We start from the raw sequence: 13,875 nt of genomic DNA, 5'->3' as shown, positions 1-13,875 counted from the left end.
CTCGTCACCGCTCCTGGCGTGAGGGTGGCCATGAAGATGTTCTGTCGCTGGCAGCCCAACAGCCAGATGTCGGGTCAGGGTCGGAGAGGGGGAGGCAGTGAACCAGGGAAAGGGCCGCTCACGGGCGGCTCCTCACAGCTTTTGGCCCAGAGCCCCGTGGGGGGGGTGTTGGGGGGGCACCGCCGCGTGTCCCCTCCCCACAGCATCGCCACCGGGCTGCTGGGATGGGGGGGCTTTGCTCTGGGGTGCCTCCCGCGGGGGGGGTGTGATGGACCCCCCTCACACAGAGGCCGTGGGGACCCTCCCCCGCAGGGGGACCCTCGTATGGAGGGACGTGGGAGAACACCCCCCCCCCCATCCCCGGGGGCCGTGGGCACCCTCACACGGAGCGATGGGAGAGACCCCCCCTGGCCTGGAGGCGGCGGGACCCCGCGCTGCAAAGGGCCCCCCCGGCCCAGCCGAGGGCCCGCCGTGACCCGCGGCCGCCGCCCCGGCCGGGAGCAGGGCGCGGCCACCCCCGGCCGCCAGGGGGCGCCCCCCGGCCGCCAGGGCGCGCTGTGCCCGGCTCCATGGTGAGGGGCGGCCATGGCGGAGCCGCTGTGCAGCGCGGGCGGCGCCGTGTACCGCTCCCGCGACCCCGTGCGCAACCTGCGCCTCCGGTGAGCGCCCGCCGCCGCCCGCCCCGGGCCCGCCCCGCTGCCCGGCTCGCCGTGACGCTCCGTCTGTCCCCGCAGCGTTCGCATCCGGCGGGTCGCGGCGGCCGGGCCCTTCCTGCCGCAGGTCCCGCTGCCGCTCGCCGGCCCCGAGCTCCCGGGCCTGGCCGGCCGGGCGGTGACACCGGAGGGGCCCGCGCCGTCTGCCGCAGGGGCCCGGCGGCCCCCGGAGGAGAAGGAGGAGGAGGAGGAGGAGGAGGAGGCCGAGGTGGGGTGGCAGGAGAAGCTCTTCAGCCAGGTGCGTGTGCGGCGGCTGGGGGGGCCCGGGCGGGCCGGGAGGGGGCTGGGGGGGTTTCTCCGCGTTGTGCCGCCCCGCGGCCCCCTGCCGGGGTCTCCTGCTTCGGGGTGAGCTGCTGGGCCCGAGCCCGTCCAGGAGGGCGCCCGTCGGTGGGTGCTGTCGGGCATCACCCGTCGGTGGGTGCTGTCGGGCACGGCCCGTCGGTGGGTGTTGTCGGGCACGGCCCGTCGGTGGGTGCTGTCGGGTGCCGCCCGTCGGTGGGTGCTGTCGGGTGCCGCCCGTCGGTGGGTGCTGTCAGGCATCACCCATCGGTGGGTGCTGTTGGGTGCCGCCCGCCTGCGCGGCGGCAGAGCCGCTCCGGAGCTGGGGCCGGTTGCTGGGTTTCCCAAAGGCTCGTGTCTCTCTCTCTGGGGGCTTTGGAAATCTCAGCCGGAAAGTGTCTGTGGCTCCGACACGGTGAAAGGCAGCTTTTGTGCTTCTCCTGTGGCGCTCGCAGTTTGAGGTGGATCTGTACCAAAATGCATCAGCCTGCCAGACCCCCCTGGACCGGCAGTACCGTGAGGAGATCCTGAAACTGGAGAAGACTGGAGGTCGGAAGAACAATCGCATCTTCACCTACACCGATCACGACCGATTCACCAACCTAGAGGAGGTACCAGCTCTTAGTTACGCCCGATGTGTAGGGCAGCGCCTGTCAGAACCACCGGGCCTGTCGCAGAGGGAACGTGTGTCGGTTCCTGGCCGTGCAGAAGCGAGCCAGGTCTCCTGTGTGCAGAACGTACTGCGTCTGCAGAGCAGCTTCACCTGGTGCCCCACACGGGATGAGATCTCCCTGCCGCGGAACGATGGTCGGGGGCAGCTCGGAGGGACCTGGCTTTGTAGCATTGCTCTGTAGGTAGCTTCTGGGTGGAGTTTAGCTGTGCTTTGCCACAAGAACAGCAACGAAACCTACAGCCTTTTAGCAGTTTGTCCTTGCATGTGGGGGTGTACATACCTGTTCTCTCCTCCAAGAGAGGAGCTGTGTTTGGGAAAGATGTCTGGCTAGAATGAAGCTGTTCGGTCTGTTTCTCTTTTCCAGCACTGCCAGAAAGTAACTGACTCAGACCATGAGGTGCCGTCATATCTGGCAGAGAGGATGGCCAACGTGAGGAGGAGGAGACAAGACCGTAGGCCAGCGTGAGTGCAAACTGGGGCTCGGAGCTTGCTCCTGCAGGTTTCCTGGGGCTGGTGCCCCAACTGCAGAGCAGCCTGGTCTGTGGAAGTTGGTGGCTTGAGCTGTGTCACACTTGGAATCCGGCAGTTCGACTTCTCATTGTGGGGGGTTCGGTGCTGCCTGTACCGGGCTGCTGATGTGAGCTGTGGCTTGTGCTGTTCTGTTGTTGACAGAGAAGCAAGCTCTCTGAAGTCGAAAACCATCACCTGGGAACCCTCAGAAGAATTTAAAAAGAACAGTCATGTGATTAACACTCCTGTCCAGACCATGTACATCATGGGGGACTTGGGACCTTACGGGAAGTAAGTAAAATCCTGAAGTGATTCTGATTTCCCCGAAGGAAACCCATCTTCCCTCCTTACGCAAATCTTGTTTCTTTCATTAGTTAAGGGGAGAGAATTCCAAGAGCTCAGTAACTTGGGCTGCTATTTTTTTCTGCCTCTCTTCTCAATTGGGAGGTAACTGAGTGTGTCCCTCCAAAAGGCTTCTCAAACTAATTTAGGAAGGCATGGGGGTGTGTGTTCCCTTCTGTACCCCCATGTGTTCCAGAGCAGGAGAGTGTCCATGTTCTCTAGTTAAACTCTGTTTCTTGATGTCTTCCATTAGGCTGGGTCACAGGGAGTACGAACATGTTCTTTGCACAGTCAAGGTGGACGGCAATGGGGTGATCACGGTGAAGCCTGACTTCACGGGCGCCAAAGGAGCCTACCGGTGAGTGGGACAGGGCTGGCACCTCTCGTGGGACCGATACAGGGCTGAAACGGCTGTTTCCTGGTCACCCCTCAGGCCATGGATCAGCGCTTAAATTGAGGGATTTTTTTTTAGTTTTATTCCGGAGATTTCTAAGACAAGATTATCGTGTACTTGTGCTTGGCATCACCGCATGTGTGACGTGTGGGGCTTTGGTGCCGGTCCCGAGGGATACGGGTCACACGTATGCTGGACACAAGTCTCCCTTTTTGAGGGGCTGGTGCCAGCAGACACTTGGGAGCGAGGAGGGGCTGTAGTGCCCTCGTGTCACCGCGCAGGCCTGGCGGGGGGGGACTCCTCTGTCCGGGTGGCACAGCTGATGCTGTTGCTGCCTGTGCCTCTTCTCCACGTAATGGGGGAGTTTTGCCCATGTGTTCTGGGGCTCTGCAGGATCGAGCAGGATGGAGAGAAGCGAGAGGTGTGGAAATACACCATTGAGAATGTGTCTGTCCCGGTGCAGCCAGAGGAGGAGGAACGCGAGCAGCGTGTGTTCACAGACGTAAGGACTGGCCTCACTGGTCGTATTGACTAGTTCTGATCTGACAGAGGGAGCTCAGACCCTCGTGTAGATGTAACTGGTAGTGCTGTAGACCCCTAAAGCTGACAGCATGAGTGTCACTGGCAGTGTCTTGTCACGCCCAGCAATTTGAGAACCCCAACAAATACGCCCTGACAGCTTCATTCCTCGCTCTAGGCAGAGGCCTGTCCAGTGTTAGCTGTGCTGGCCTCTGACTGCAGCGGTCCACGTAGTGAGAACTGATACAAGAAACCACCTAAATTCGTGCCTTTCTAGTGTCACCTGCCAGTGGCTTTCCTTCCCTTCTGAGCAGTGGGCAAACCTTTCCCTTGGTCTTCCTCTTGCTGCCTGTATACTTATGGAATGATTTCTTGCTACCCGTAATGACCCAGGATGTTTGGATCTCATTTTATGTCTTGATCTTTCTGAATGGCCTTTTTAGCTGTGGCAGTTTATAAAGGTACTTAATGTTTTTGTTTTTCATTTGTACGTTTCCTTACTGGTTTTGTGGTCAGTAAGGAAATTATTTCTCTACGCTGATCTCCCCTCTGTTGATTGCATTGGAATAGTTTATGTCTGTGTTTTTAACGTGTCATTTAAGATATGCTGATTCTTCAGAGCTTCTTTTTCCCTTAGATTGGCCTTTGAGGTCTTCTCTGAAGCAGAAGTTCCATGCAGTGTTAGCAGTTAGGCACTTTTGTTGTATTGGATTCTTATATTCCCTGTAGCTGCTATAACAATTAAAAAACCCCTGTGTGCTAAGCCTGTCAACAATTCAAACTGATTTTCAGTTATATCCATTACAATTTTTGCAGTAAGTAAAACCATATATAATCAGAAAGACTCATCCACTTGTTCTGTGTTCCCAGCTGTATGCTCGGCACAAGGAATACCTCAGCGGTCTCGTAGGCTCAGAATTTGAAATGGTGAGTACTGTGGCACTCGGCAGGGACCCGGAGCCCCGCGGCCTGTGGAGACTGTTGGCCTGGTTGGCGTGGCTGCTGTTTGCACCTCAGTTTCCAAAGACTGTTTCATTCTGGGGATGCGTTGGCAGCTTTTACCTTGTGGCTTCCAACAGAAAATTGGGTCAAAAGGGACCGGTTGCAGTGGATATGGGGCCTGTAGAGATCCATCCTGCATCTGTGGGACCAGCCGCAGAGGGTGCTGAGCGCTGCAGTCTCACGTGCATTGTCTGAGGCCTTTGGCTATAACACTTTAAGAAGAAAGGAGGGTTTATATCTTTTGGGATAGTGGTTGCTGTTAACTTCTTGAGTGTCAAACACATCTATGTGTCAATTGTTCAAGTAAACGGCCCCTCCCACCCCCAAACTCATGCACAGTTTCCCTTCTCACTGAATCACCCAGACTGCAATCTTTTTTTCTCAAATCTCGTTTGCCAAAGTGTGAAAGTTGTGCTTTCTGTACTTCAGCAGAGTGTCTCAGCTCATCCTGTGCTTGCCCCCGTGCCCCCTACCTTGGGCAAGGGCAGGAACACTACAGGAGAAACAGGACTATGATTTCTGCAAGTGACTTCTCCCTACATTTTATATCCGTCTTGGAGTCTGTAAGAGACTGGTTTATAGAATAGTAAACTCCTGCAGTCTAGGAATTTGGTCTCTCTTGAGAGCCTCTCTCCAGAGGGACTGTTCACTTCTGGAAAGTGATACGAGAAGTTGTGACTTCTACCTGGCCAGCAGAGTGAATCATTCATGTACAAGTGTCTGTGAAATACTCGTGTGAGACCCTGTTGGGAGGGGATTGTATGAGGTTCCACCAGTGGTCATTGAGCTCTTTATCTTGTTTATCTGCTTGTTCCTACAGACTCTTCCTGGAACGCTGCGGCTTTTTGTGAACGGAGAAATAGGTGAGTCCTTGTTATAAAGAGTAACTGCAGGGACAAATCTGGGTCTGCTGGGGTGGCTGAGGCTATGAGGGGTCCAAGGATTCCTGGATCACAGGCCAGTCCAGAGGCGGTGGTTCTCTCCCTAGAATCCTTTATTTCCTCCTTCTCCTCCCCTGTTTTTGCAGACTAACCCCTTGAGTGGGATTTACAGATCGGGGGTTACAAATACTGCAGCGGTTCTAGGAAGACATACAGATCTGAAAAAAGAAGAGCAGATTGGGAAGTTAATAGAGATTATAGCAAAGAAAACAATTAAATGTGTGACTTCCCCAGTCTGGTTAGTGCTATGGGGACAGGGCCAGTCTAGAGAAGGAATCTTCTCTGAGGGTCATATCCTGTTACTTTGGAGACCCTGGCTTTTCCCGACTTCCAGCAGGAACTGGTTGTCCCTGAGGTTATTGGTGCTGGCTCTCCCAAAAGTCTGCAGTGAGTACTGGAGGAGTTTGTGTGGAAGCGAGCAGCTGGAGTTCATTCTCTCTTCTCAGTTTCAGCTCAGGGCTATGAGTATGACAACCTCTACATTCATTTCTTCGTGGAGCTGCCCAGCCGTAAGTATTCAGGTTTCCAGCCATATCACAGCAGTTTAAGGAATGAAGCACGCTTTGGTTGGTCTGTCAGAGCAGCTCTGCTGAAAGTCAGTAAAAGTTAATGTCGGGGCTGGGATCTTGTCAGGGGTCTTCAGAGCTAAAGTTGCAGAACTCAGTTGTTTGAACTAAACTCATGTCTGGGAGAAAGTAGCATCTTCCCCTCTCGAATCTGACAAATCAGGCTGGGACACAGATACCCAATGGCTTCTCAGCCAGCGGCGGTGGGGTGCAGCAGCCTACCCAAAGTTCATTCCCTGCACTGCAGAGAACAGCCTTCCTGTCTCCTCCCTCTCAGCAGTGCCCTTGTCCGATTTCAGTGCTTACCATCATGTTCTCCTGTTTTGTGCTGGCAGTAATGTGTTACATTTGGACTGATAAATAAGGTTCCCAGCACTAACATGCACATCCTGCTGCTTGTTTAATTCCCCTGAAGCTACAGCTTTGCCTCCCCTCTCTGCTCATACCTTGATGTCTGGCTGAAGAGGTATCGCTTTTGCTACTCAGTACATTTAGATAAGGCTCTGCTTTTCTCAAGATGGAGTTGGTGCTTTTCATCGACAGTTCAGGGTGTTCTGGGGAGCAGCTATTGCCTGGAACAAGGTGGGGTGGGACACACCAAGGGGATTTGAGTGTGGGTGATGTCACCTGTTATCCCAGTCACCCAGGACTGCTGTTCTCCTCGAAGCTGCTCTGGTTTGTAAGCCCTCCCTCTCACCAGCATGCTCACATTCTCCTCTTCTCCCAGAGTGGTCGAGCCCCGTGTTCCAGCAGCTATCAGGAGTGACGCAGACCTGTGCCACCAAGACCGTGGGCTGGGTAAGGACCCTTCCAGACCTGCAGAGCAGTTTGAACGGGCATTCTCTGACGTGGAACCTGTGTGACAAGCTACAGATACATTCAGCAAAGCTCCTCTCAAGGGCAGAGCATGTTTGGGATTCTCCTCGTGCTAGTTGCCATTTTTCAGGGTGACGCCGTGTCCCAAATAAAACTGCTTCAAAGCAGTTTCTGGAACCTCACTTTTTTCTTCCTTCTGGCCGATTGATAGCCTTTGAAGCTTTGATTTTTGTGTTCTCAAATACTCAGAGTTAATGAAGCATTGTTCTGGCTTGCCTGGGGCAGGAATGCACAGTCTCTAAATTGATTTCTCAAAATGAACCCCTCCTCCTATCTGGGAAGTTGGTTCCATTGCTGTCTCCAGCTCCTCTCTTACAAAAACTGAATTTTATCAACTTTTTAATGTCTTGTATGTGAGTTAGTTTGCATATTACAAAAATCATTATACAACATTTCAGTAATACTACTGTTTGAGGTATTTTGCTTGGCCCCTGTAGAGGTTGCAGTGGTGTGGTAGTTATGCAACTGCCTGGATTGACACTTGAGGTGTGTTACTTTTTCCCATTTTTCATTATTTTTAATGGCCTGTTCCATCAGTGTGGCACTTGGGACCGCAGGTCTGCCATGCAGTCGGGTGTTTGTTAGTTGTGATTGATCTTGTTTGGGCATCATTACCTCTTTTCCACATTAGTTCTCCTCTCCCTGCTCCCTGTGCCCGCTGCGATGCGAGTGATGGATTCTTTTGTCTGGGAATTTGATCTCTACCCTTTTCTTTTCTAGGATAAGGTGGCACACTTCTGCTACCCCTTCACTTTGGATATGTTTTTCACCCAAGGAGATGAATCAGAAGGTGTGTTTCCTTGTTGCTCTGAAATGTGAAACTGAAATCCTCTGATTGCAGATTGTGTGATGCTGTCTGGCATGTTGTCGGCCCCTCACCAAGGTGAAAGGACAGATTTAAACAGAGGGAAGTGTTGCTCGTTCAGCAAATGTTCACGCTGTCACCACACAGCCTCTGGACACACGCTGTGCTCACCCTGCCCAGCAGGACATCAGCACTCGTATGGATTCGTTGGTGTTGCCCTGCTGCTGGGCTGTGGTCAGCTTCGTCCAGTTGCAAAACTCCTTGGATCTTAGCTTGTCTGTCTCGGAATGCCTGGCGTGTTGGTCTGTGCCCACGCCTGGGACTCTGCACCAGAGGAAACGGGCAGCTTTTCTGTGCACACAACTAAAACTGTGCTGGGTCCTACGTCTGTAGACACACTCAGTGACCTGTATAATTGTATAGTTTATGTCACTTTGAAACTTTCTGCTCTATTTTAAGCTGGGCTTCTCTGCTGCTTATTCCTGCTGCTTCCCTACACTATTGCTGCTTCCTCACCGACCCCGTTGCTCTGTGGATTGCAATTGCTGGGGGCAGCTTTGTGGCATTCCTTGCCACTTGAATCCAGCGTACGCTTTGGATTTCAGTATTCAACCAACGCTAATGAATTTTCAGCCTAGAATAAACATGATGAGTTTGTTTCAGTGTGGAAAAAATAAATCCTTGGAGATGTGTAGGAGAATCCAAGTTAATAATCCCCCAATAATGGTGGGAAAGGTCAGAGATAGAAAGGTTCCCCTGTTTGGCATCAGATCATTCACAAAAGTTTGTCTTGTCTGCTCAAAGATACTTGAGGAACCAGTTTGAACTTGCCCTCAAAACAAATTATTTTCCCAGATTTTTAATGTCTTATCAATAATTCTGTTGTCATCCTCAAATCTGAAGTTTCAGCTTTTACAGGGGAAAACAGTCACCCATACCTCTAGATTAGTCATTGTAGAAGAAATACAGAAAGGGCTTCCTGGTAGTGGAGTTGGGCATTTAGCTGGTTTTTTTTCTCTGTGATAGTCTCCCTCACAAAGCTGTGATCTGCTCCCCTTCCTTGCAGACAGTCTCCCTCAGTGGCCTGTTCTCTACTTTGAGGTCCTGTCCCTGGATTTCTGGCAGAGGTATCGCGTTGAAGGGTATGGTTCTTTGGTGCTGCCAGCATCTCCAGGTAAAACATACTTGGGGCACTGTGTTAATTGTCTGGGACAATAATTTGAGTGGCTCTCCTGGGAATGGGTCCAGCTGGTCCTGGGGAGGCTTTGCCTTTGCATACTGAAGGGGATAGTCAGCTGTCTGGGGCAGCAAAGGAGGATTTGATGCATCCTGCACCATCCTGCCTTGCTGCTGAGACACATCATGTGTTGCTGTCCTTGCTCCTTTGGTGGTTCTGTCACAAAATCTTGTGTGATAAAGCTGTGGGGTGATGCTGCGCATCCATCCTCACTATGGCAGCAGCCCTCTCTGTCCCACGTGGCACTGGAGGGTCCCGATGGTTCTGAGACCCAGGTGTAGGGAGGAGGTGCTCCTCGTGGGCTCTGGGGTGCTTTGGACACTGGCTCTGTGGCTGTACGGGGCCAACTCGTTGGGAAGGTGTTACAGAGAGAGCGTGCATCGTTTCCATTTCCAGCCTCCTGTGGTTGGGGTCAGCAGGGACCCATCTGCCACGCTGTCCTCTGTGACCCCAAGTAGATTGTTGGTCATAGGTGCTAAGCTGTCCTGTTGTCCCGGGTCAGGTCTCCACATGCTCACCACCCCTACCTGGCGTCCCGTGGAGCTGGGGACGGTCGCTGAGCTGAGGAGATTTTTCATTGGTGGATCTCCTGAGCTGGAGGACATAACCTACGCCAGGATACCGTCGACCTTCAAGGTGGGCTCAGCTGCAGGGCATTGCTCTTGCCGGGAGATTATGCTCCGAGCTTCAGGTGTCTGTGGACAGCCTGGACCAGATTTGAACAAAGATGAGCTGCTGGTCCTGTCCCTCTGACTAAAGACATGTCTCCTCTGTGAGACTTGTGCTCAAAACAGAGGAATGGGTGAATGCTGAGGCAGAGCTCTGTGCCTTCTAAGGTGCCTGCAGCTTGGAGAAGTGGGGAGCATGGACCAAAGCCTTGCCTTCCCCCTGCCTGTGCTGGCCCGGTCCCGAAAGTGGCTGTCAGGTCAGCATTTGTTACTGGCTGTAGACTTTTCCCTGTGTTTTCGTAAGGAATCTGGGCTGTACTGCGCCTGGAACACTTTCCCGAAGCACGAAGCTGATGGGTGTGAGGCAGGCAGAAATTTCCTGTTCTTACGAAAGCTACAGAGGTGCTTGCTGGTGTAGTGAGCCAGTTGATCTTAGCAGCAGCTTTGTGTGGGAACGAGCCCTGATGCAGTTTTTGAAGCCTTCCTCCAGCGCTGCACTATCAGCGTGCCAGTGTTCAGGTCCTGCCCTCGGTGCAGCCGGGAGCTGCCTGCCCCTCGTTCTGACCTCGCTGTCTGTGTGCAGCGGGGCAGGGAGAGCCTGTGTCCGCAGGAGTGCGGCGCTTGTTTTCACCGGGGTCAGCCTGCTGCAGCAGGTCGCAGCCTGCAGTTGCTCTGACTTGTGCCATCTTCGCAGGGAGAGCGTCTGAGCCGCTTCGGTTTTCGCACAGAGACGACCGGCAGCGTCACGTTCCGGCTCTACTGCCTGCAGCAGTCTAAGTGCGTGCAGCAGCGTGAGTACCAGCTCCGTCTCGTGGGCTGTGTTCTGGCAGCCCTGACCTCCTCCTGTACTTCTGTGCAGAGCCTTCCTGGAAACCAGCGCGCTGCGGCAGCGCATGCAGAGTGTGCTGGACCGGCTTGGAGGCTTCAGTCAGCAGAGCTCTGTCTACGGTGTTCTGGGTAGGGCTTTCAGTGTCATTCTCCCTGGCGAGCCTTTGGCTCACTTTTGCCCCCTTTTTTACAGAATGGGCAGGATAGTTCAGGAGAAATCCATTACTGTGGGGATAACGGCCACCTCCATGAGCTCTCTGAGTCCGTTGCAGAGGTTAAATGTTGTGATCTGAGCTGGAAACTTCAGCATCAGCTCTGAGCAGGCAGGAGGGGTGACTGCTCTGTGAGGGTGAAGCCTAGGCTGGGCTACCCAGTCTGGCCTGGCACTGAGCACAGCTTGTGGTGCTGATGCACAGGCTCTGTCGCTGGTCCCGTTACGCACAGAGCAAAGACAGTGCTGGAAAGAAGAGAAGAGAGAGCAGCACGGCCCAGGTGCTTTGTTGGTGGAATTTAGTAATAGGAAGTGAGACTCCTGCTCTGGGAGAGGTGATGTTCTCTGGGCAGACTTGGGCAATGAAGCTGGTGCAGGGTCTGGAGCACAGGTCTGATGGGGAGCGGCTGAGGGAACTGGGGGGGTTTAGTCTGGAGAAGAGGAGGCTGAGGGGAGACCTCATGGCCCTCTGCAACTCCCTGAAAAGAGGGTGCAGAGAGGGGGGAGGAGTCTCTTGAACCAAGTAACAAGCGATGGGACAAGAGGGAATGGCCTCCAGCTGCGCCAGGGCAGGGTCAGACTGGCTCTTAGGAAGGATTTCTTTGCAGAAGGGGCTGTTGGGCGTTGGAATGGGCTGCCCAGGGCAGGGGGGGAGTCCCCATCCCTGGAGGGGTTGAAGAGTCGGGTTGACCCAGCGCTGAGGGATCTGGTGGGGTTGGGAACGGTCAGGGTGAGGTTCATGGTGGGACTGGAGGAGCCTCAAGGGCTTTTCCAACCCAGACGATTCTGTGATTCTGTGACTCATCCCTCCCCTTGCCGGAGGCTGGCTGATATGTTCTGCCTTGCTGTCACCTGCTGTGTTGCAGAGGCTTTCCAGAGGGCACGGCGCCGCATGCAGGAAGCACGTCAGAGCCTTCCTCAAGACCTCATCAGCACCTCTGCCTCCTCGGTGCACCCGCCGCAGGAACCGTGACCCCCCGCCTCCGCTGCTGGGAGCGCTCGGCATCTTCTCTCCACACAACGTCCCTTGGTTCAGCAGGACGCGGGGCTGGTGCCTGGGAGACTTTGAAGCCCTTCCTTTGATGTTTTCCCAGGATGGGGGAAGGAGTCTGTAACACATCCAGACCCAGAATCTTTGCATTTCCACAGGTAGCTGTGGAAGGAGCCCCACTTTTTCAAGGCATTTTGTTTCCAGGCCCTAACAATACACATTTCTGCTGAGCAGCCTGAAATACTGACATGGGCCTTGTGAACCCTTTAACACCTTTTCAGGAATCGAATAGTAAAAGATTAGAAAAAATTTCAAGTCTACCTGACTTGGTAAACTTAGTTTTCTTGTTAAAGAAGAGGGTGATGAAGGTCAAGGCATGAATGCTGTTTGAGATTTAATGAAAAGCGTAGATAACTTCTCGAGAAGTTCTGATAATTGTTAGTGTTTGTAGCTAAAGGTCAGTCAATAGTTAAGTGAATCTGTTCACCTGTGTCTTAAGACTGATTCATTCCTAGAGAGAGAGAGCTCTGCCACATGTAATACATGAAATCAAAGCAAAGGAATGGTGTTTGCCAGAATGAGAACTGGAAGAAAGGGTTACATTCTGTATTCCACTGTGTGTGCCCGTAACATTCCTGGCTCTGCAGTGATGAGCAGGAGGATTCTTTGTTCAAGAACACAAGAGAAAACACCGGTTCGTTCCCCTTAGTTCATAGCAGAGCTCTGGCTGGGGCTGGATGGTTTGCAGACAGCGAGAGCAGATTATAACATTTGCACAGCAGCTGAACTTTGAGCTCTTCAAGATGTTTGTTTGTTCATTGTTTCATCTCTGATTGCAGCAGACGAGAGCGAAATTTAAAAATAAGAAGTTATTATAAGGAAAGAAACAATTCTTCCAAAGTAAAACACTGTTAGCTTTTCACCTTCGGACTTGCAGCCTCCTTGGCCTGACAGAACAAAAGGGTGCTTGTAAAAGCTGGTTTGGAGAAAGCCTTCAGCAAATGTTCTTTGAATATGCCCTTTTATAAATTAAACTAGCAAATTTCCATATACATGTACATGTATGAAAACGTCACTGATCTTTTAATCAAAACTGGCCCTGGGTGCAGGGCTTGTGCCCTGAGCTTGCCAAGGAGCCCAGCCAGCCAGGGTGGGGGTCCTGCCTCCCCCAGCTCCGCGCAGATGAAAGGGGGGACGGGCAGAAGGGGAGGGCAGGGGTCCCCCTGGAGCTGTGCAGGAGCTTGTATCGGAGGGGAAACGTGACCAGAGAAGGGAGAGGAAGGGGCAGTTGTGGGTGCACAAGAGCCTGGGCCGGGAGGGCGCTGGTTAATTGGATGGGGGGGCCTGGCAGGCTGGGGGGGCCTGGAGGGAAGATGGGGCAGGGAGGGGGGGCTGGAGGGCAGGAGGAGCCCGCAGCGGGCACAGTGCTGCAGACTTGGGGGGCCCAGAGTGGCCTCGCAGTGAGACTGGGGGGTCTGTGCTGTCCCTGGTGCGTGGCCAGCAGCCCCCCAGCTCTGGCTACATCAGCTGCAGCAACGTAGCTGGTTTCTCTTGAGCTTTCTCTGCTTCTTCCTTCAGGGCAGACGGGAGCTGCGGTGGTTTTTGGAGTGCCAGCTGAACTTCCAGCTGAACCGGCATCTGTCTGAGGCTGAATCCTGCGACCTTCCCGGGGATGTGGTCTGCGTGGGGGCAGGAGCCCGCTGAAAGTCCCCAGGGGCCTTCTGGGCGCCTCATTAAATAAACTATGCAAGCAAAGGGTAATTGCAGAAATGTTGGCTTGGTGGCCCAAGGGGCTGTGGGCAGTTGGCAGGGCTTGTGTGATGCAAATCAACAGCGGTTAGAAATTCCGGTGTGAATGTAACAGGAAAAAAAAACTAGAAATGAGTCACTGACGGGGTTGGGGGGAACAGCGAAGAAGTCAGACCCCAGGAACACCCCAGGAACGGGTTTTGCTCTCAGCAGAGGAAGATTTGGGCTGTGATAACTTTGAACTAGAGCCTTGCCAGCAAACCTCAAATGCCTCTTTGGGTTGGTCCCGGCCCAGCGCCGGTGCTGAGCTGGGGTCACGGTGCTGGGCTGTGAGCCTGGGCCCTGCTGCCCGGCTTCGCGCCTCCGTCCCGGCAGCCAGCGGCCGCGCCGGGAGCTGCGTCTGGGCAGGATGTGGGGCTGCGGGTGCTGGGGGAGCAGAGCCGCAGCCGGCCCCTGTCCTGCGGAGATTTGGCCGCTGCCGTGGTGCGTGCGGAGGGAGAGGTGTATTCTGTCTGCACTGCGGGGCTTGAGTGGTCATTTTAATGATGTTTAATACAACTACCGGAGGCTC

General features: G+C 54.0%; 1 protein-coding gene across 6 annotated transcripts; it reads left to right on the top strand.

Moving 5' to 3' along the window:
* The first annotated feature begins 585 nt into the window (after positions 1 to 585).
* Positions 586 to 13,875, top strand: MKS1 (MKS transition zone complex subunit 1). Of its 6 annotated transcripts, none has more exons than XR_012631622.1 (18): positions 586 to 659; positions 735 to 951; positions 1,448 to 1,603; positions 2,030 to 2,127; positions 2,338 to 2,466; positions 2,771 to 2,875; positions 3,305 to 3,413; positions 4,301 to 4,357; positions 5,253 to 5,295; positions 5,820 to 5,882; positions 6,667 to 6,737; positions 7,536 to 7,605; positions 8,687 to 8,794; positions 9,360 to 9,493; positions 10,220 to 10,302; positions 10,385 to 10,482; positions 11,431 to 11,713; positions 13,134 to 13,875. XR_012631622.1 is itself a non-coding variant. In XM_074889833.1 (17 exons), exons 1-17 carry the CDS (start codon positions 586 to 588, stop codon positions 11,535 to 11,537), a joined length of 1,722 nt encoding a protein of 573 aa, XP_074745934.1. In that variant the 3' UTR covers positions 11,538 to 12,607. The 6 variants fall into 6 exon arrangements, 3 of the variants coding, with proteins under 3 accessions (XP_074745934.1, XP_074745935.1, XP_074745937.1); XR_012631624.1 differs by lacking the exon at positions 13,134 to 13,875 and adding an exon at positions 9,694 to 9,782 and having other exon boundaries at positions 11,431 to 11,536; XM_074889833.1 differs by lacking the exon at positions 13,134 to 13,875 and having other exon boundaries at positions 11,431 to 12,607.

The sequence above is a fragment of the Strix uralensis genome, chromosome 20 (assembly GCF_047716275.1).
Source record: "Strix uralensis isolate ZFMK-TIS-50842 chromosome 20, bStrUra1, whole genome shotgun sequence".
Classification (NCBI taxonomy): domain Eukaryota; kingdom Metazoa; phylum Chordata; class Aves; order Strigiformes; family Strigidae; genus Strix; species Strix uralensis.
The sequence above is the reverse complement of the archived record's forward strand: the minus strand, read 5'-3'. Positions and strand labels throughout refer to the sequence as shown.

Bases quoted from the DNA above. Each gene is read 5' to 3' on its own strand.
- MKS1 (XM_074889833.1), top strand. From the start codon at position 586: ATGGCGGAGCCGCTGTGCAGCGCGGGCGGCGCCGTGTACCGCTCCCGC. The intron at 3,414-4,300 runs GTAAGGACTGGC...CTGTGTTCCCAG, and splicing joins AGCAGCGTGTGTTCACAGAC to CTGTATGCTCGGCACAAGGA. The intron at 7,606-8,686 runs GTGTGTTTCCTT...CCTTCCTTGCAG, and splicing joins CCAAGGAGATGAATCAGAAG to ACAGTCTCCCTCAGTGGCCT.